At 47.4% G+C, this 21,139-nt stretch overlaps 1 protein-coding gene and 1 long non-coding RNA gene across 4 annotated transcripts in view; one reads left to right on the forward strand and one right to left on the reverse strand.

Moving 5' to 3' along the window:
* Rnf43 (ring finger protein 43) overlaps nt 1–21,139 on the reverse strand; it is a 70,293-nt gene that overhangs the window by 13,057 nt on the left and 36,097 nt on the right. For all 3 annotated transcript variants that reach the window (XM_076936070.1, XM_076936069.1, XM_034504483.2), the window contains one exon: nt 3,585–3,707. In XM_076936070.1, the coding sequence (XP_076792185.1) occupies nt 3,585–3,707 (123 nt within the window). The remainder of the gene's footprint in view (nt 1–3,584; nt 3,708–21,139) is intronic.
* LOC143442523 (uncharacterized) lies at nt 19,344–20,386 on the forward strand. The gene is made up of 3 exons (XR_013110760.1): nt 19,344–19,539; nt 19,626–19,877; nt 20,034–20,386. It is a non-coding gene; the product is annotated as an uncharacterized LOC143442523 (long non-coding RNA).

A 21,139-nucleotide genomic window follows, 5' to 3' on the forward strand; every position in this document is an offset into this window, starting at 1 on the left:
ATTTACCATTAATATTAAGGGAAAACCAGAACAGAGACCAATCTGGGAGAGTGATTTTAATTTTTTTCTTTATTAAAGACCTTATCTTTCCCTTATACTTCCTAAGAGCCATAATGTGTCTCTGTGTGTGTCTGTGTGTGTCTGTGTGTGTGTGTCTGTGTGTGTCTGCGTGTGTGTGTCTGTGTGTGTGTCTGTGTGTGTGTCTGCATGTGTGTGTCTGCATGTGTGTGTCTCTGTGTGTGTCTGTGTGTGTCTGTGTGTCTGTGTGTGTCTGTGTGTCTGTGTGTGTTCCACTAAACCATCCATACGCATTGTCTTACTGTATAATTTGTATTAACACACTGAACTTAAGAGAAGTCTAGAAAGCCAAAGCAAAAGTAAATATTTTAGTTTGGCCTTTGAGATTTCTGAGACATTTGCAGACTTTTGAGCAGGGAAACTCCCATTGGCTGGGTCAGGTCATAGGACCTGACCGGCATGCTTGGGAAAAGGGCAATTCCCTTAGCAGTGAGAGAGAAACCAGGCGCGATGGTTCATCCTGACTGTCGGTGTAACTTGACTGAGAAGCACCTAGGGGATTAGGAAAGGGTACCATTGGGTGTGTCTGTGAAGATGTTTCTGGAGAGCTTAACTAAAGGGGAAGACCTGCCCTAACGTGGGCAGCACCATCCCACAGACTGGGGCCACAGATGCAATGGAGGGGAGGAAAGGAGAAGCCGCACTAGCATAGCCTTTGTGTGTGTGTGTGTGTGTGTGTGTGTGTGTGTGTGGTGTGTGTGTGTGAGCTTCTCTACCCACCATGTTCTCCTATCATGGTGCCTGAAATTGTCTACTATTGTCTGAAGCTTCTGAAGACATGAGCCGAAAATAAATCCCCCTCTCTTAAATCGTTCTCCTAGCTATTTCGCCATTTCCACCAAAAGTCTAATGCACTAGGCAAGGGTTGCCTTGACGGAAGAACAGGACCTGTGGTTACCAGATACAGCAGCCAGGCACTCCTTTAGATCCTTAACATGCTTTCTGATGTTGTTTTACTTTTACTCTTCTTTGGACATGGTCTTATGGAGCGTATGGTCTAATCAGACACTGTTAAAACAACTGCAGGAAGCTGGGTGTGGTGCTGTACACCTGCCACCCCAGCACGGAGGGGTGGAGGCAGGACAGGGACTCTTAAAGCCAGCCTAGCCTACACTGTGAGACTCTTGTTTAAACATCAAAGAAGTCGGGTGCCCTGGGTGGGAGAGTCAGAGTTAGATGTCACACTTGCTGTGAAGTTTCCAGAATAAGCACATGCCCCTTCTGCAGAAAGTAAAGACAAGCTGGGGAAACTCCCTCTGAGCCTCTCTGAATTCTCTGTCCACTCCCAGCTCTCACGCAGAGCAAGCGCTGAGCCTTTGCTTCCTGAACAAACATTTCTCCAGATTTCATAAAGCAGGAGAAATTAAATATTCATAAGTAGGGTAGCCCCAGTCAGAAGAAAATCCGCAGCTGTAAAGGCCTGTGGTGCTGTGAATGAGAAAGGCCTTCAGGGGCTGAGATGCTAGCTAGCACAGGAACTACAGAGGAGGGGCAGAGGCCAGCCTGGGCTACAGAGTGAGACTCTGTCTCAAAATCCAAAATAAATACAGAGGATCTGGTCCATGTTCCCCTGGGTGTAGAGGTAAGCTATACAGAAAACCGTAACTGTCTTTATCAGTGAAGGATCACAGGTGGCAGGCCAGCAAACCAGAGAGCCCAGGAAAACTGCGCCACTGCACCCGGGGGACGGGAGGCGGTGCAGTGAGGCAGTGAGCGGTGAGTCCTGCAGAGCCTTGGGACTCTCATCTAGGACTTCTGTTTGTTTATCTCAGTTTGGGTTTTGGAGACATTTCTCTATGTAGCCCAGGCTGGTCTCAAACTTGTGATCTGTCTGCCACAGCTTCCCGAGTTCTGACATTTTAAATTATTTTAAGCATTCATTTTATTTATTTATTATTTTCGAGACAAGGTTTCTCTGTGTCACCCTGCCTGTCCTGGAACTCAGTGATCTGCCCACTTCTGCTGAGAGTAAAGGTGTGCACCACCACCTTCTGGCTTATTTTCAGGTTTTGTTTTTTCCAAGACAGGGTTTTTCTTTGTAACCCTAACTGTCCTGGAACTCAATTTGTAGACCAGGCTGGCCTCGGACTCAGAGATCCGCCTGCCTCTGCCTCCTGAGTGCTGGGATTAAATGTGTGAGCCACCATGCCCAGCCTATTTTCAGTTTTATTTGTGGCAATTAACTTACATTTTAGTGGGAGGTGGTTTTGTTTCCTTCTTTGAGTTTTTGTTTTGTTTTTGAGACAGAGTCTCATATATCCTAGGCTGGCCCCACAGTATGTGATTAAGGTGACAGAATTTCTAATTGTTTTGCCTTCATCCTGGAGGGCTGGGATTATAAACACCAAGCCTGGCTTTATGCAATGTTAGAGAATAAACCCGGGGCCTGGTGAAGTCTAGGTAAGGCTCTCTGCCACACAAGCCAGACCCCCAGCCCTAATTTACACAGATCCCTTGTGCCAGCCAAAGTTATCTTGAAGTGAAGCAACAAACCTCACAGGAGACATGTAACGGCTGTAGGGAGAGTCATAGCTTCCACTTAGTATTTCATTTCTCCTTTCTGAGTTGAGGTTTTCTTATACAGCACTGACTGACCTGGGTACTTACTATACAGCCCAAGCTGGCCTCAAATGCTCAGAAACCCCAGCTCTGCCTCTTGAGTGCTGGGCTTGAAGGCAAGAGCCATCATACCTGGCTCTGCTTTGCTGTTCATGTGAAAGAGTTCTCAGATGCTTCTGAGGCAATGAAACAGAGCGACACCCCACCCCACATGTCCCACCTGGTTGTTCTTGTACTGAGGTAGAGAAAGTCCTCAGGAATTTCTAAGAGATGAGGTGGGGTGAGGGAGTAGAGAGCAGGGGTAGGGTAGCTTATGTTGGGATGAAACTCCAGAAAGTTCTAGGATTGGTCGGCGGACTAAAGACAAAAGCATGGATTTCAGCCTCTCTTGGATGGGTTGTGAGCTAGAGGAACTTGAGGGAGTCAGGCTTAGCATTCTTAAAATGCTTTGTTATTATTTTCTGTGTATGGGTGTTTTGCCGGAATGTGTGTGTTTGTGTACCTGTGTTCCTGGTTTGTGTGCAGGCCAGAAGAGGGCATCAGAGTCTCTAGAACTGAGTTACGGACGGTTCTGAGTGCTGAGAATTGAACCCAGATCTTCTGGAAGGGCAGCTAGAGTTCTTAACCGCTGAGCTGAGCCACCTTTCCAGCCTTAAGGGTCTTATCATTCCCCACCCCCCCTCTCAATTTATTTTTTGGGGGTAAGGTGTTTTCCCAGACAGGGTTTCTCTGTGTAGTCTGTTTCAGCTGTTCTGGATGTCACTCTATAGACCAGGGTAGCCTCAAACTCAGAGATCCGCCTGCCTCTGCCTCCTGAGTGCTGGGACTAAAGGTGTGCACCACTATTGCCCAGTGGGCTTATCATTCTTGAGACAAGGGAACAAGAGAGCTGGGGGCCCTCACAGTGCATGCTGGGTACAGCTGAGGAGTGTGGTGTGAGGCTCTACCTTACTGGCCAGTGACAGGCAGGGGCGAGGAGCTCGTCGGGGACTCTCCAGCTTGACGATGCTGATGAATCCAGGTTCTAGGTTGTCATCGTCACTGGCGTTGCACAGGTACAGGGGGTGGGACTGCAGAGAGATAGACATCTGGGTCAGATAAGCTCAAGCAGGCAACTGTGAGCTATGCACAAGAACCACGCACAGCAAAGTATTCTAGGCAGGTTCCAAGTTGGCCTGCCTGCCTTTCTTCCTTCCCTCCTTCCTTCTTACCTTCTTTCCTTCCTTCCTTCCTTCCTTCCTTCCTTCCTTCCTTCCTTTAGTTTTTCCTTTTCCTTTTTTTTTTTTTCCGAGACAGGGTTTCTCTGTGTAGTCCTGGCTGTCCTTGAACTCACTCTGTAGACCAGGCTGGCCTCAAACTCAGAAATCTGCCTGCCTCTGCCTCCCAAGTGCTGGGATTAAAGGTGTGCACCACCACTGGCCAGCTAATTTAAATTTTTCAAGACCGGGTTTCTCTGTGTAGCCCTGGCTGTCCTAGAACTCTCTTTGTAGACCAGGCTGGCCTCGAACTCACAAAAGATCCTCCTGCCTCTGCTTCCAGTGTTCTGGAATTGAAGGCATAGGCCACTACTCCCAACTTAGGTTGGCTTCTTTTGAAATTTTTAAAAATAAATGTATTATTATTGTGTGCATGTGTGCGTGTGACAGGCAGGGGCGAGGTACTTATGTGTCGTGGTGTGCACATGGGGGCCAGAGGACAAGTCTCGGGGGAGCTGTTTTTCTCCTTTCACCTTGGAATCTGGGGGCTTGCACCCAGGATCTCAGACTTGCACTGCAAGTGCTCTACTTGCTGAGCCATCTCCTTGGCCTGGAGTAGGCAGGTCTCTTGGTACTATAAAAGAATAGACATTAGCCGGACATGGTGGCTGATGGCCTGTAACTCCGAATTCGGGAGGCAGGAGGTTTGCCAGAAGCATGAGGCCAGCCTGGGTTACACAGTGAGTTTCGGGCTATCTCATCTCAAAAAGGGGTGACCCTTACTACTAGATTGCTTCATATTAAATAGAAATCACTGTCACTACAGAGGTGCTGGAGGTAGAGGGGATGGGAGCAGGTGGGAAGGAGACTCATCACAGTGGGGACCTGAATGAACCTGCTGTCAAATAGCTGTCAAATATAGTCGGCTCCTTTCCTGACCACAGTGTCTGCTGATTCCTGATCCTTCTACTTGCTCCCAAACCTCTAAGCTCTGAGAGCATCCCTGCTCCTCTAGGCACCAGGCTTTGAGAATGCCGTGTGCTTCTGCATCTGCGCCTTCTGCTGACCCCGAGGCCGGGCCAGATGCCTTCAACGCCTCTTTGGTTTGCCCCAATAGCTGTTGGCCTGCTGTTCGGTCCTGTATCTCGTAACTCTGTATACCCACCCCTGCTGTTCTCACTTTGTGTGTGTGTGCCCATCATGGGATCAAGCAAGCTGCTGGAAGAGTCTGTCAATCAATATGGACTACTTTGCTTTGCATCATAGCCTTGACAGGGGTGCTGGGATTCCAGAACTTAAGGATTACTGGACTGGTGGTAATGGACATTTAGTGTGGGAGAAAAGTTATATGCTCTTGTCTCCAGAAAATGAAAGGCATGAGGTCGACCTCTCTCTTTAGTGAACACACTGGCTTTAGCTTGCCTATCCAACCATCCATCCATTCCTTTCATATGTGCATGCATGTGTGCATCCCTGCATGCGTGTGTGTGTGTGTATGCTCATTTTTGTGCGCATGTGTGCAATATCCAGAGGCTGATATTGGAATTATCAACCCATTGCTCTCTACCTTACTTTCTCAGACTGGGTCTCTCATTGAGCCTGGAGCTTGTCAACTAGGCTAAGTTGACTAGCCAGCATGCCCCAGGGACTTGCCTGTCTCTCTGTCTCCTCAGTACTCGGATTACAGGTATATACCACCATGCTGACCAGGCTGGACTCAGACAGAGATTCACCTGCCTCTGCCTCCCAAATACTGAGATTAAAAGCGTGAGCTATCACCGCATGGCAGGATTTATTCCTATTTTGTATATATGAGTGCTTGCCTGAACGTGCACAACTTGTGTACCTGGTGCCTTCAGAGGCCAGAAGAGGGCGTCGCATCCCCTAAACTGGAGTTACAGACAGCTGTGAGCTGCCATGTGGGTGCTGACAACCAAACTCGGGTTCTCTGCAAGAGGGGCCAGTGTTCTGAATGGAGTGATGTTTCTTTAGCTGGTGGCCAGCTTTTTAAACATGGCGCTGGGGAGGTTGAACTCTAGTCCTCACTTTGTGTGACAAGCACGGTACTGACTAAGCCATCTCCCCAACCTTCCCTTCATCTCTTCATTCTACCAAGCAGGAAGGCTCTCACCGTGCCATGCAAACACACCGCCTTGTGGTGTCATGATGCTTGTATGTCCAAGAGACTGTGGGGGGATACAAGAAGCAGAGAGTAATAATGACATATAAGGAAGAGGGCCTTTATCACAAGGGTGACTCAGTAGCCTTGCTGGGGACTGATTAAATGTGTTCACCTGGAAGACCAATAGAAGAGGTGGGGGGTGGAGAGGTCATTCCGGCAGAAGAAGCGGCAGGTTGAGATGAGACTCAAGATGGGCTGGGTGTGAGGAGATGGCAGGAGGTGAGGCCAGAAAGAATGCAGTGGGGACCACAGGCTCACACATGAGGAGGAGTCCCCTGGTGATTCAGAGAGAATCTGTGTGGAGGAGAGTCAGACATGGCCGCTCTGACACAACAGAAACTCTTGGGACGTAGTCATTAACCACAGAAGTGCACTGCTTTGACTAGCTTGCCCTTCCTTCACAGGCCTGCTCTCTAAAATCCCAAGACTCCCTCACACTGAGCAGAGGGCAGATCAGGAAAGGCCAAGATGTACAAATATTTACCCACTACTCCAGTCCAGCCTTAACCCAGAACCATCGTCCAGAGCAGTGCTATTGGAGGGTGTCCCTGTCAGGTGGAAGGGGAGGAGGACATAGAGAAGAAGTCACCAGATTGTCTGACTTTGCACCAGCAACCAAGGGTATGAGAACCAGAGAAGGCTACCATTTTAAGTGTCGATTGCCTTTCAGGGCTTCAGGCCCTATCTCACTGAGACACAGATACTGCCTCCTGGGGCACAAGAAGCCAAGGTCATGCAGGACTAGAACTTAGCTCACCTGACTCCATTCTCTGCAGTCATGGGGCTTGCTATGAATGCCAATAGTGATCATGAAGAGGGTAATGGTTTGCATTGATCTGTTTGCATTGACTGTTCTAAGCACCTGTATGTCACTATGAAGTAGAAAACTGTTGTCCCTTCTTTGAAGATGAGGAACACGTGCACCAAAAGGCTAAGTAAGGTCCCCAAGAAGATGCAGCTGGTCCCAGAACTCAGGAGGCAGAGGCAGGTGGATCTTTGTGAGCTCAAGGCCAGCCTGATCTATATAAAGCCAGTTAGTTCCAGGAGAGCCAGGGCTTGGTTACACAGAGAAACTCTGTTCTTGAAGACCAGATTAAAAGAAAAAAAAAGTACATGGCTGGTAACTGACACCACCAGGATCAGAGCAAATAGGAAAATACACTGAAGAAAAGAAAGGAGAAACAAACCAAAGAGCTGGGCTCAGAGTCACAGGCCAGCAATCACAGTACTGGGGGCTGAGACAGAAGGAAAGCTAAAGGGTCCAGGCCAGCTTGGGCTACGTAATGAGTTTCAGGCCAGCCTGAGCTACAATGTGAGCACCTGTTTGTAAATGTTTACCTTTGACTTTGAAAGCTTGCTATCATCCCCCAAACTTAAGACAAAATTACTTGCTTTACTAATTTATATGGAGTCTTTTCCATTTTATTTTTTGTTTTGTTTTGTTTTTGAGTTAGGGGCTCACTGTGTAGACTAGCTACTTGCAGCAAGCCTTCTTGTCTCTGCCTTCCAAGTACTGAGATAACTGTGCACCATCCTGCCCAGCCAATCAAAATCAAAAGGCCCAAGTAAAAGTCCCTAGAATGCTGGTGACCCAGGATGTTGTCCTAGATGCTCCCTACACACACACACACACACACACACACACACACACACACACACACACACACACACACTTTTTTTTTTTTTTGCAGGGGTTTGAAGGGACAGGGTTTTTCTGTGTAGCCTTGGCTGTCTTGCACTTGCTTTGTAGACCAGGCTGGCTTCAAACTCACAGAGATCTACCCTCCTCTGCCTTCTGGAGTGCTGGGATTAAAGCCATGTGCCACCACCACCTGGCTCACCCACTTGGTGGGCTGTTTGGACCCAGCGGACCCACAGTCATGGTTCTCCACACACAGCCTCATCTTCTTTAGAGCGCCAGACCCTTATGTCCAAATGACCTCTAGATCCTTCTGAGGGAAGGATCTTAAATGAGATACCTCAAACCCAGCGTGCTCAATCCTGAACACATCACTGTGTGGTCTATAACTAGTTCCTTAGTGTTCCTTCTCAGTGGTCAGAAGCCTGGTGTTATCCAGCTAGGGGCTAACCTCCCAGTCTCCTCAGTTCCTTCAAATGTCAGCATGTAAGAAATCAATAAACTTCCAGGTTCCAACAGTCAGGAGGCAGAGGCAGGAGGATCTTTGTGAGTTCCAGGACAGCCAGAGTTACATAGTGAAACCCTGTCTCAAAAATCAATAAAGGAAAGAATGAATGAACGACTCATCAAATTTGATCAGTTCTATACAAATGCTTCTCCACTTTGACCCTTCTCACTGTGGCTGCCCTGGAGAACCCTCTTCTGCAACCCCAGGCAGAGAGGAACCATCTAGTCCTTGTTCCAGGTTCATCAGAAGGCAGGAGGCTCAGGAAACCATTCAGTTCCCTGCCTCTCTTTACTCCTGTTTCTTCCAACTCCACCTTGCTCCTTATTTACACCTGCCACCACCGCCATCCACCTGCCACTGCCATCCACCCGCCACCACCACGATCTGCCTGCCCCCACCATTGCTGCCCTAGGTTACTAGAAACCTAACTAGGATTGCCTTACCCCACCCACCCCTTTGTACAGTGGCCGTCAGTACTAACTTGAGCATGCCTGTCTCTATGGAGGGAGGGCTCTCACTAGGCTCCTTGAAGCTCTTGGGGTGAAGTCTGCACTCTTGACTGACTGGCCTGGGCTCAGGGATATGGCTTGGTGGGTAAAGGCACTTGTGTGAGCCTCTATCCTGGAACCCACAGAAAGGTGGAAGGAGAGAGATAACTCTACAAAGTCAGCCACCTGATCTCCACAGGCATGCTATGGTACACCTGCCCACATGTGTAAATCATGTGTGTGTGCATGCACAGCACACACAGAGAGACATATGGACACATTTTTTTTAAAGGCTGCGTCTGGACTGGGCTTGCCTCATGGCTTACTCTCTTCCTATACTCCAAAAATAACAACCTGCTTCACTTCCCTAAACACAGTTTTGGCATTTGCCAATCTGACCTGCATTTCCCTAACCATAGTCTTAACCCACTGTGGTGCATTTGTCTGCTGTCTTTCCTCCCCAGATGCCGGGACACCTGCCCCTCCCCACTGTCCTATCTGTGCCCGCTGTACATGGGGTACTCAGGATTAGTTGCGTAGTTACCGAGGGTCTATAACCAGATGGCTGACACCAGAACCCTGGCAATGGCTGCTCTGAGAAAGACGAGTGAGAGGAGTGCATACTCTGGAACTGGAGGACCAAGACATAACAAGAGCGTTCTTATTCTTTCTGAATTTCCTTTCCTGTCTTTTCTCTCCATCTCCTGGCCTCAGGAGTGTTTGCCAAAGACCAATCCTGACTAAGGATCTCTCTTCTTGGCTTTAGTGAAAAATGAACTCTTTGAGGAAGTGCAGGTGTCCTGAAGGCAGAAAGGAGAGGAGTGTGGAGGGAGGATCCTGTCTCCGGAACCTTAAAGGGAAGGGCAGGATCTAAGATGCACCTTAAAGGGATGGGCAGGACCTAAGATGCACCTTAAAGGGATGGGCAGGACCTAGATACACCTGGAAGTGGGAATCTGAAGCCTGTGCCCCAGGAGTCTGGGTCCCTGCAGAATGACCCAACAATAGATACACACAGATTGGCCCCAGCAGAGAAGTATTGGCTCAGAGTTTTCCTCTTTCCTTTTCTCCATTTCTCCCTCCTCTTCCTTCCGAGACAAGGTCTCATGTAGCCCAGGTTAGCCACAAACTAAATAAGTTGCTGAGGATGGCTGCATTTCTGATTTTCCCAGAGTACTGAGGTTACAGGCGTGTGCCCCAACATCTGGTTGACTGAGGGCTGGGGTGTAACCCAGGCTTCATGCTGCTAGGTAAGAACTTTACTGAGCCATATCTGCAGACAGGAAATATATCCAAACCTTTCTTTTCTTTCAGTGCTGGGGATGGGGTCCAGGACCTTGCGCATGTGACATAAATGCTTTTCTCTGAGCTACAGCCCCAGCTCTTCCTCCTCTAATCTCAAAGAGCACATGCATCTGAATAAGACATTTGTAGTGATGAGCTTGGGTACCAGAGGGTTGCCTAGCTAGTCTAGGTTTCCCTGGGTTTTTGTGCTACTTTGTGAAGGGATGCTCCCTTGAACCAAATTGCTGCTTACTGAGAGATAGGGCCTTGGAGTCAAATTTAACAAATATGTGTCATTTCTTGGACAGTCCCATCAGTACTGTAAGAAACACACTCGCCACATTCTGCATAGTTTGACTTAGTTACAATGAGCGCTTTGCAAGTACCCTCAGATTAAACATGAAAACCAGTCATTCCAAGACTCTTCATTACCTAGCTAGGAAGCTTGTTGCTGGGGGACACCGTCCAGCCATTCCAGCTGAAAGGATGACTCCTGGGGAGACAGCAGATCTAGGGAACAAGGGCTCCATAACCACAAATAGAAAAGTGCTCACCTGCCCATTCCTTCAGCAACACTAGAAGATGAGAGATTTTTAAACCCAGCGAGAGCAGGGCTAGGCGGGGCTCCCAGAAACTGGAGGAAATTATGGATTAGTGACTGGGGTGTCCCTAAGAAAGGCCATGAGTTGGGATGCACCTGTCCTAGAGGTACCACAAGGGAGAAGTCAGAAGGAACACTTGCCAGGTGAAGATCACTCAGGTTTCCAATTGGCTTTGCACACCCAACCCCTTGGCAAAGACGTGTAAACCAGTGCATGCGCTCGTGCATGTGTGTGCATGCCTTCTGTTAAAATCCTTTTGTTCTAAGAGACATGGTACTGCTGTGTTGCTTGGGGTTGCCATGAACTCCTGGGCTCGAGCGGCCCTTCTGCTTTAGCCTCTGGAGTAGCTAGGACTATAGGTATAGAATGCAAGCTCATATTGTTTTCGAGACAGGGTCTTGCTATGTTGCTTGGGTTGACTTAGACTCCTGTCTCTCCTGCACCAGCCTACTCAGTGCTAGAATGACAGGCACGTTCATTGCAACCAGCTGTATTTCATAGCTTTAAGTCCACCATTCTTCCTTGAAATTATTCTTTCTGGTTTAATTTCTACCCAAGACAGAGGTGAGGTTCAAAAGGATCTTACCATTTACCGGCAGGACCTCGGGCAAGTTACTCTCTGAGTATCATAGCCTTCCTTTCAGGATGGGAACAACAAGGGGAAAAACATATGATTTCTGCTTGTCCCCAAGACCAGAGATAATGACTAGTAAGTGCTCAGCACAGACCAACACCTAGCAAGTGCTCATTAAACGGGAGCTGGCTTTATTATTGTACTTGCAATAATAATTCTCTTCTTATTCCTGGAAGAGACAAAGCCCTTTATGACTCCTTCCTCCCTGGGCGGTCAATGGTGCCTCTCAAAGGCAGCATTCTGCCAGGTACAGTCTGGGGCGGCTCATTATCCTTGGTCACTTCCCTCTGGTTCTCAGCCCTGCAAACCCCACCAAACAAGCCCTTCCAGTTTCCAGCCCGCCTTCTTCCCGTGTGACCTCATGACGGCCTCAGAGGGCATTCCAGGCTCCACTGAGCTCTGGACTTTACTGCTGGTCTTAGGTTCTTCGGGCATCTCTCTCCTCCTCTTTCTTGGGCGTGGGCTTTTGCAAACCATTCTGCCCGCTTCCTGTCTCCCGGCCCTCTCCTCCCCCTACCTGTGCAGCAATAATCTTTCAGTTCTCTGATTCCACGCTCAGACCTTCACCCAAGGCCTTGGACAGGTAACTTCACCGCCCGCTACAATTTTGCCTTTGTAATCAGGAGCATTGGCCAGACATCAAAGGCGCCCTTCTCCCTACTTCCTCTTTCCAGATTTTATAATCATCCTCAGCAGTGCAACCTCCATTACTTGAACTTAGAACTACCTGGCTTTTATCTCGGGCGGCAGGACACACCAGCATCATAAAATAAAGCTCCTGCTGCTTGGTGGCTGGGTACAAACCAGCCTGTGGGTTTGGTTCTCCCGGCTCCCGAACTGCAGCGACTTCACAGAGGCTCTGGGTTTGCTCACCTGGCCCTCTCTTTAAAGAGATTGATGCTCACCTGCTGCAAACTAGATCCTAACAGTGATTGGATCTGGGAACTTGGAGAACTGTTTCTCGCTCCCACGAGAACCTGTCTCTGGGAAGACAAAGTTTCCCAATGAAATCGAAATGCTGGGAAATTGCCAAGAAGATTTTTTTTCCCTCATTGTTATCATCTCCTTTATAAAGAAAAAGTTTTTATTTGATATTTTATTTTGTTTTGAGGCAGGATTATATATAGCTAGGCTGGCCTCAGATTCATTATGTAGTTGAGGCTAGCCTTGGGTGATCCTTGTGCCTCTTCTTCTCAAGTCCTGGGATGCCCTGCCTAGACACTGTGTACTTTTTTAAACTACAGAAGATCATGTTGGTTGGGGGGGCTGGGCCGGGGGGGGGGGGGAAGCTCCCTGTGGAGCAGAGATGCTATTGAGCAGGAGGGCAGACCAGAGCAGAATGGACTAGTCAAGTGGAAAGGCCGAAGAGGGAAAGGCTTGTTCACAGAAGTCTGGTTTGGGGTTTTACACATCACAGGTCTGGTGTAAGAATGAAAAATGAGACTGGAAAGATGGCTCGATGGTTAAGAGCACCGGTTGCTCTTCTGGAGGTCCTGGATTTGAGTGACTGTAACTACAGTTTGATTGATTGCCTGTAACTACAGTTCAAGGGAAACGGACCCCCTCTTCTGGCCTCAGTGGGTACTAAGCACACATGTAGCGCACATACATACACACAGGCAAAGCACTCATATCCATAAATAAGACAAACCTGCTTTTTCACAGAAGATGGAACTCTAGGAGGTTACATTCTAGACTGAGTCCCTACCCTGTCTGCATCACCACGCCTCCAGGACTCCAAGCCAGAGAGGTAGGCCTCCTTCCCATGAGAGCACATAGCCCCTCACAGAGCTGCAGTACAGGCAACTGGGCCCAAAAGCTTCAGAACCTAGGCTTCTCGGCTTAGCAAGCCAGAGCCTGGATCTATCTGCTTTTTTGCCTCTGGGCCTCTCTCTGCACTCTGCCTCCCAGGCTCAGCTTCCTTCTTCCTGATAGGATTTAATATCATCTCTTCTTACAACTCCTCCCACCCCCTTCAAGAGATGGGACTTCTCTGTGTAGCCCTGGCTGTCCTGGAACTGGCTCTGTAGACCAGGCTAGCCTCGAACTTACAGATTTGCCTGCCTCTGCCTCTCAGTGCTGAGATTAAAGGGGATGCCACCACAGTGTGGCTTGCTTCTAGCCACAACAAGGGCAGACTTTGCAGAGATGCTTTTCTGGTGAATAATCCCTGTTAGTTTGGGATGGGAAAGGTGTGTCCTAAAATTAGAGGTCACAGAAGCTCAGACCGAAACAATGGTCCTTCTGCCAGGTTCTCCTCTCTCTAGCTCTCCCACCCCATAGGAAAGACCTCGTTCTTCCATTTGAAAATGTATCTGTTCCTGTCTCTGACTTTGTCAAAGCTCCATGACATAATTAGACCTCTTAATATGAGAACAGCTTTGGTGGGGTTTTCCTACTCCGTACTCTGCCTAGCCTCCTTGTGTGGAAGATTCATAAGCAGAAGAAACGAGCTGGTTACTTGGGGTTGCTTCAGGAATGCCTTGAATGTAAGCGAAGACCATGTGGCAGTGCCAGGGCAGAGGGGAAGCTCTCAGCCGCCACTCCATATGCAGATTTTATGCCATTACTGAGTCACACACCCACACAAAGATGTTCCCATCATTGATGACTACTGTGTGACAGCAGTGCAATGAGGCTGCCACGGAGGGTTACTCTGCTGGAGTGCGGCCCATCCTGGCGTTCCCTGTAATGCTGATGGAAACAAATCCACAGTGTTGACAGTTGTAAAAGGTATATACCATGTACACACACAGACTGACACTGATGGTAAACCACTGTGCTAAAGGCTCGTGCCTCTCTTATGCCCTGTTTTTTTTTTTTTTTTTTTTTTTTTTTGTTTTGTTTTGTTTTTGTTTTTTTTTTTTATCATTATTTTAACACCTTGGACTTATAGAAAGTTTGCTGTAAAACTGTGCCATGTTATGTTGGCAGCAGCTTGCTACGTTTTATTTTTACCTTGTCTCTTGAGCACATCAAGAAGCCATGCTGAGGAGGGCATGCTGGTGCATGCCTGCAATCCCAGCACTCGGGAGGCAAAGGCAGGAGGAATGATGCCACAAGGTTAAGACTAGCCCAGTCTACATAGTGACTTTCAGGCCAGCTAGGGCTACATAGTAAGATTTCAAAAAGCTTCCTAGTCATATGCTAAGGAGAGAAAGAGAGAGAGAGAGAGAGAGAGAGAGAGAGAGAGAGAGAGAGAGAGAGACCGAGACCCTTTGCCTCCAAAAAGAAGCCACGAAAGGGCACATATAATCCTTGTAACTGGTAGGCTGAGGCAGACTAATAACCATGAGTTTTAGTCTTATCTGGGCTATAGACATCCACACCTGGGTTGTGGTTCAAAACAACAACAACATCCCCCAAACAAGAGATTCCATTGCCATCTGTACAAACTGAGTGTGATGGCACTCCAGGAGACAAAGGCAGGAAGATCAGGAGTTCAAGGCCAGCCTCAGGTACATAGTGAGCTTGAGAACAGCTTGTATTACAGGAGACCTTTGGAGGTGGAGAAGGAAGAGGAAAAGAATCTGCCTCAAAGGACTGTCTTGTAACGATGTTAAAGTGCCCATCATGTTTCTCAGAATGTCCCTTCTGTTAGGAACAATTTCCAAGTACAGAGAGGCACTAGGAAGTTACAGTTATGAGAAAATAAGAGGGGCCTATCAAGACTCAGTGGTTACATCAAGTATCTTGAAGGTTGAGAAAAAAACCTAAATTTGAAGCTCACAAAGGTTAAAATCTTAAAAGATGCTGGGCACTTGGGGTCTGAGGCAAGAGAATGGTTAGGTTTGAGGCCCGTCTGGGCTACAGAGTGGCCTTTACCCAATACATACATGCACAGGTACACACACACACACACTTCCTAAATGGCACCCTAGTCATGTGATTTGGACACCTATCTTCCACCAGTGAAGTACTCAAGACTCAACCTCCAAGAATCCCAGGAAGCCAGAAGCCCTGCAGATCGCTGAGTTCTGACACAGTCCTGGGACTCTGCAGTACGGATGCACCCGAGGCCTGTTAGGTGTATTCAACCCTATCCCAAGAGGCCCTTGGCAGGGAAGCCAAGGTCTAAGTCAAGTGGCTGGTTTTTAGGGGAGAATACCTAATCCTTTCATTTCCAAGATGAAAACTTCTGGAAGCTTTGCCCAAGGCCCTTCTGAGGCAGGGCCTTACTTACCTCTTCCCACAATAAGTTAACTGATTGTTCTTAACCAATAGACTGTTTCAAACAGTTTTTGCCATGATCTGCTTATGCTTTCAGTGTTTCTTCTATTCTGGCCAAACTCAGGTCCAAGGTCATAGGAATTTAGAAACTGATGGAAGTAGGTAGTGTTTGCTTCTAAGTCATTATTAAGGTTAAGACTTCGGCTGGATGTGGTGGCACATGCCCTTAATCCTAGCACTCCGGAGGCAGAGGCAGGTAGATCTTGTGAGTTCAAGGCCAACCTAGACTATAGAGTGAGTTCCAGGACAGCCAAGGACTATACAGAGAAACCCTATCGCAACAAAACAAAGCAAAGCAAAACAAAACAAAACAGGTTAAGACTTTGAAGTTTAAAAGGCCCAAGACTAAAGCCAGACAGTTACTTACTAAAATACTAAAAGAGCTGGGTATGGTGGTACATGCCTTTAATTCCAGCACTCAGAAGGTAGAAGCAGGCAGATCTTTGGGAGTTCTAAGACACCCAAAATCATACAGAGAAATTCTGTCTCAAACCAAATCAAACCAAACCAATAATAAACAAAACAAAAGAAAGAAAAGGATGAAATCTAGAGATACCAGAGTATCTATTTAAATGTGCCAGAGGCTCATCTGAACTTCCAGTGGAACCAGTGAGCATAACTTCAGGGCAAGCATGTGAAAAGGCTTAATTTCAACTGGTCAGCTTCACACTCCAGTGTCTTTCAGCCTAGACCCCAGCTCCATTCCAGCTGCTGTCTTCTCCAGCCAGCTTCCTCTATAGTTAAGAAGCTTGGAAAAAGCAGATATTGTCTCCAAATGGACCGGTTCAACTAAGTCTTCTCAGCCAATCATGTAAATGCCATCTGGTGAATGTCGATGGCTGACACTCTATGGTTCAACTTGGTTGATACCAGTTTCTGGCCCCTGGGAAGTATCATGGATAACATTTATATTCAAAATGGAAACGTTGTGAGAGATGGGCCCGAGCTTCAATAAAGAAACAATAGCTGGAACACAGGGTGATTGCACTTACAAATTACATCAGGAAGAAATACACACAAATTATTCAAGCCACCAGCCAACTCCAATGCTCAATGTACCCTTGGAAGCTATTGGGAGGCTGACATCAGGCCAAAGAGGTTTCTGTTCAGAAGAGACAACGGCCAGGAAAGGCTTGTGTTGGAGACAGCCCAAAGGCTTCAGCCCAACAGCCTTTGACCACAGCTCTGATTCCTTGTTCATGGGGTGGCCCTGGGGGAAGAGGCCTGCCTTGGGGGGACTGTTTAATGATTTGCCAGCAAAGAACACAGCAAACAGAGTGCTGGCAGCTGCAGGGATAACATAGGAGAGTAGATGTTTTATTCCCACCAGCAGTATAACCTTCCAGGCACAGAATAAAGAAAACAGTGAGATGGTGTTGGGAGAGCCTGGGGTGTGGTGCCATTGGGACTCAGCATCTCACTGGGTCTCTGGTGGTGCCTGGCTATCATAGCACTCGTACCAGCCAGTGTGTCCATGTTCTGAGTGGTTCAGAGATGTCTAATAGCTTCTTTTTAGCTTCTAGGAACGAATAACATACACAAGATGTTTTCATTCATTTATCAGTTCCTAAGATATCTCTGGGATATCTTAAATTTTAAAATTTATGTGCATGCACCTGCCCAAGTGATCTCAGAGGCCAGAGGTGTTAAATCGCCTGGGAGCGGGAGCTGGAGCTGCTTGTGGTTTGTGAGATGCCTGGTGTGGGTGCTGGGAATCGAACTCAGCTCTACTGGAAGGGCCCTATGTGTTCTGAATCACTGAGGCATCTCTCTAGTCCAGTAGGTTTTTTTGTTTGCTTGATTTTTTTATTATGGTAAAATTCTAAGAACTAAGGAGAATAAAACCAGAAAACCAGTCTTATCTCGTGTATACAGAGGTATATGCTGTGCAGCTGGAGAGATGTTGCAGGGGCAGGGATTAAAAGCACTTGCATTTGTTGTTCTTGCAAAAGACCCAGATTCTGTTCCCAGCACCCACATGGTGGCTAATTAATCACCAGTAGTTCCAGAGAAGCAAACACCCCCTTACTGACCTCCACAGGCCCTTGCGTGCCCCCCCTCGTGGTGCAGAGATGCTAACCCAGGTGCATAAAATTAAAGTCAGTCTCTCTCTGTCTCTTTCTTGATTTATTTATTTTATGTGAGTATATTGTCACTCTCTTCAGACACACCAAAAGAGGGCATCGGATTCCATTACAGATGGTTTTGAGTCACCATATGGTTGTTGGGAATTGAACTCAGGACCCCTGGAAAAGCAGTCAGCACTCTTAACCTCTGAGCCCCCCCCCCCCCCGTCTCTCTCTCTCTCCTCTCTTCTCCAACACCTAAAGTAAGTCTCTCTTTTAAAATATTAAAAAAGTATGATGGGATAGCTTGTTGTATACTAAAGTCCTTTTTCTTTCACTTCCTATGGGCCCTGGCCTAGCTCCTTTACTCCACAGATCAGGGGACAAATGGCACCTCCACTATGTCCTGTGAGCCAAAGACTTCCATAATCTCACACTGGTTTTTGCCTTCAACTCCTCAAAACAAGGTCCTTCTCTAACCCTCTGACGAGCTCCTCATTCCTAGATTCGAGCCTTTCCATTTATTTTCCTAGAGCCATCCATCTGATCTATTTAAAATCCTTGGAGAACAGAAGACGTTGGATCTCCTGGAGCAGCTGGAGTTGCAGGCCATTACAAAACACCTTGGTGGATGCTGGAAATCGAACTTGGGTCCTCTAAAAGAACAGCACATACTCTTAACCACTGATCTACCTCCCCACCCCTATTCAAAATTCTTAAGTGACTGTTAGTATTCATCCGTGTTCCACCATGGCCCCTCCCCTCATTCACTTCCCCTATGAGAGGTCCTGGTTGTATAGTAGATGTTCAATAAAATGTTAGTCATGTTCTCCTTCCTGCAGAGTACGTCCTGAGCTCCTCCGAGTCAGAGGCGAGGTCTCATTTCACGGCTTGCGTAATACCAAGCACAAGCAGGTGTGAGGAGAAGCGCATGCTAAGTCATGTTCTAACAAACAAGCCACACGAATTCGGTGAGCACCTTTTCATTTGATCAGGAAATGGACCATTTTCAGATTCCTGCTTTCTCTTCAGAAATCTGCAAAGTCCCCAACCCTCCACATTGGAGTCTGGCCTCGAACGCTTCTTCCCCATGGCTGTTATACAAGCATGTGTACACGGTCTGTGGACTCCTTATAAACTCAAAGTCAGCACTACAGATTTTGGCCCTCATAAAAAGAGAGAGAGAGTTCTCGCCTTTCCTTTTACCCAGCCTCCTCAATTACTGTGAGAAAGACTCACCTTTTCCAGGAAGACCTTCTTCCTAGTGACTGCCTCCTCTCTCAGGTCCAGTGTGGAGAACCAAGAGAAATTACAAAAAGTCCTCCCACCGACACCTGCCAACAGAATGGCTCTGTGCAGGAACAAGTCCGTCAGAAGCCTACTGCAGTGTATATGCATGCACTGTGTATATGCATGCACACAAACAGGGTCTGAAACCTACATGCCAATCGGGAAGGAAGTGCAGATTCACGGAGGGAGAGGTCCACACTGAGACTGGAGAAATGTGGAACGCATGCCTAGGCTAATTTGGTCTCTGTCCTTGACTTTGGAAGCACTCTCTTGTCATTTGGGGCCCTGAAGAGAATCTCCAGATTTGACCCGAAGCTATCTTGGGGGACATGGTCATTAAAAGACTATTAGATCAGTTTAAGAAAACATCCCTTTAACATCGCCCAAAAGAAGCTCTTGCTCCCCACAGGGACGGCTTTAGCTGTAGTTGGCTGAGTGTCTTGGGTGTACTTCAATCCCTACTGCGATTGTATGACGACCAGGCCCAGTGGTCTGCACAGACAAGGTCTGAGAACTTCAGTTCAGTTCCTGTACTATTCTGAACTTTTCCCCCGAGGAAGTCTTTTTGGTTAACTGTGAGAGATGAATTCATTTCTTTCTCTTTCTTTTATACTCAAAAAAAAGCTGATATATATGAAGCCCATGATCACTACTTTCACCACCTTTGTTTCAGCTTCCCAAGGGCCTGCAGCCTGCAGCCTACCCAGCCCCGGAGGTTGTCTACACGCAACCTCACACTGAAGACACATGTATGTGCAAATATTCCAAACATCCCTTAACTTGGTAGGTTTTATTTTATTTTACTTTTGATGGACTGTGAGCTCTTTGTTGTTTCCTAATTGCTCAACCCTCTCTATTTTTCTCGCTAGGCACAGATAGTCAAGAGACACTGAGGTGATAACCGAGAGCTGGTAACCGGAAGAAGACGCCTCTCAGTTATCAGGCTGCCCCTGAACAGAAGTTCCTGTTGACACTGGTCAGGAGACTCAGAGAAACGCCATGGGCATACTGAGTGGGTAGAGGTGCTTCAAGAATCAGGGAGGGGAGCCAGATTCCTAGGTTGGAGAGTTCACAGGGCAACGGCGATCAATACAGCACTTTTGATCTGCACAGTTACTCAGGTACAAAGCACCACTACCCTTTGTCCTTTTTTATGTTTCCCTCGCTAATGGAACTCTTTACCCTAAATTAAGATTATTATTTAGCTTTGATGTTGCCTTTATATTGGCAAAGTGCTTTATAATCCCCCATTAGCTATTTTATTCTCTTCTCATTAGCGCCACCCACTTTGCAAAGCGAATATCTCAAGACTGAGGAGACAACACAGTGGGTGCTGAGCTTTGATTCCTGGCCCTAGATGTCCCAGACTGAAGCTAAGGGCGCTTGGTAGATCACACGAGGAAGCATGGAATGAAAGAGCCAAGATCTTTACAAGAGCTTTCTTGGAGGAGGAGGGGGGAGACCCAACCGCTCTCCTGTGATTTGATAAAAGCCCGCACATTTTTAATTTGTTGGCAATAAAGTTAAGAGTTTCTCACTAGCACAAATTAAAAGTGTGGTAACTAAATACATCTTTACTAGTAAAACAGCCCTCTTGACTGATGCACTGCCTTCATAAACGGGGCTGAGAACAGAGAAAAAAAAAGTGTCTGAGTATAATGGTGTTCGTTGTTTCTTGAGAAAGAATCAACACTTATTGCAGAGAAGTGTCCCTTGGTGATTCTGAGCCTGGACACTGTCTGGATCCTCCTCACTGTCGGTGACAGGCTGGGCTGGCGCTGCTCCTCTCACTCTCCTCCCTTTGTTATGCTTTCCTCTTTCTTCCTTTCCGTTGCCTTTCATGGAAATAGACCCACACTTCCTGAGGATATACTCTGTCATCTCTCATAGGCGCTCTCTCCAGGAGTCCCGTACACTCTAGTGTTTCCTACATCAGGTCTCTAAGGTCAACCTGGCCTATAGTTCTACAGGCCTACTAGACATCATTTGTTGTCTTAATGGTACCCCCGAACTCAGATATATGGAACCTAAATAACACCTTCTCCCAGCATGCCACCCTAAGTCAATAACCCTTCTTGTCTGACTTACTTTTGTTAGTGCCTCCACCCTTTCCCTGGAGACGCAAACTGAGCACCCCAGAGCCACTATGAGTCCTTTCCGTATCTAATCGCTAGTCTTGGAGAACTACCCTTTCTGTCCCTAGAGTCAGAGGCTCTAACTAGTCTCTCAGCATTCTATATGTCTGTTTCACGGTAGGAACAATCTTCCTAAACAAAATGCTAGCCCCATCATTGTTCTGCCCAGATATTAACAATCTTCTGAACTAAATTCAGGCCATAACCTATCAGTTTGAGATATTGTTATACAGCCTCTGGAAGCAGTA

The sequence above is a fragment of the Arvicanthis niloticus genome, chromosome 6 (assembly GCF_011762505.2).
Source record: "Arvicanthis niloticus isolate mArvNil1 chromosome 6, mArvNil1.pat.X, whole genome shotgun sequence".
Classification (NCBI taxonomy): Eukaryota; Metazoa; Chordata; class Mammalia; order Rodentia; family Muridae; genus Arvicanthis; species Arvicanthis niloticus.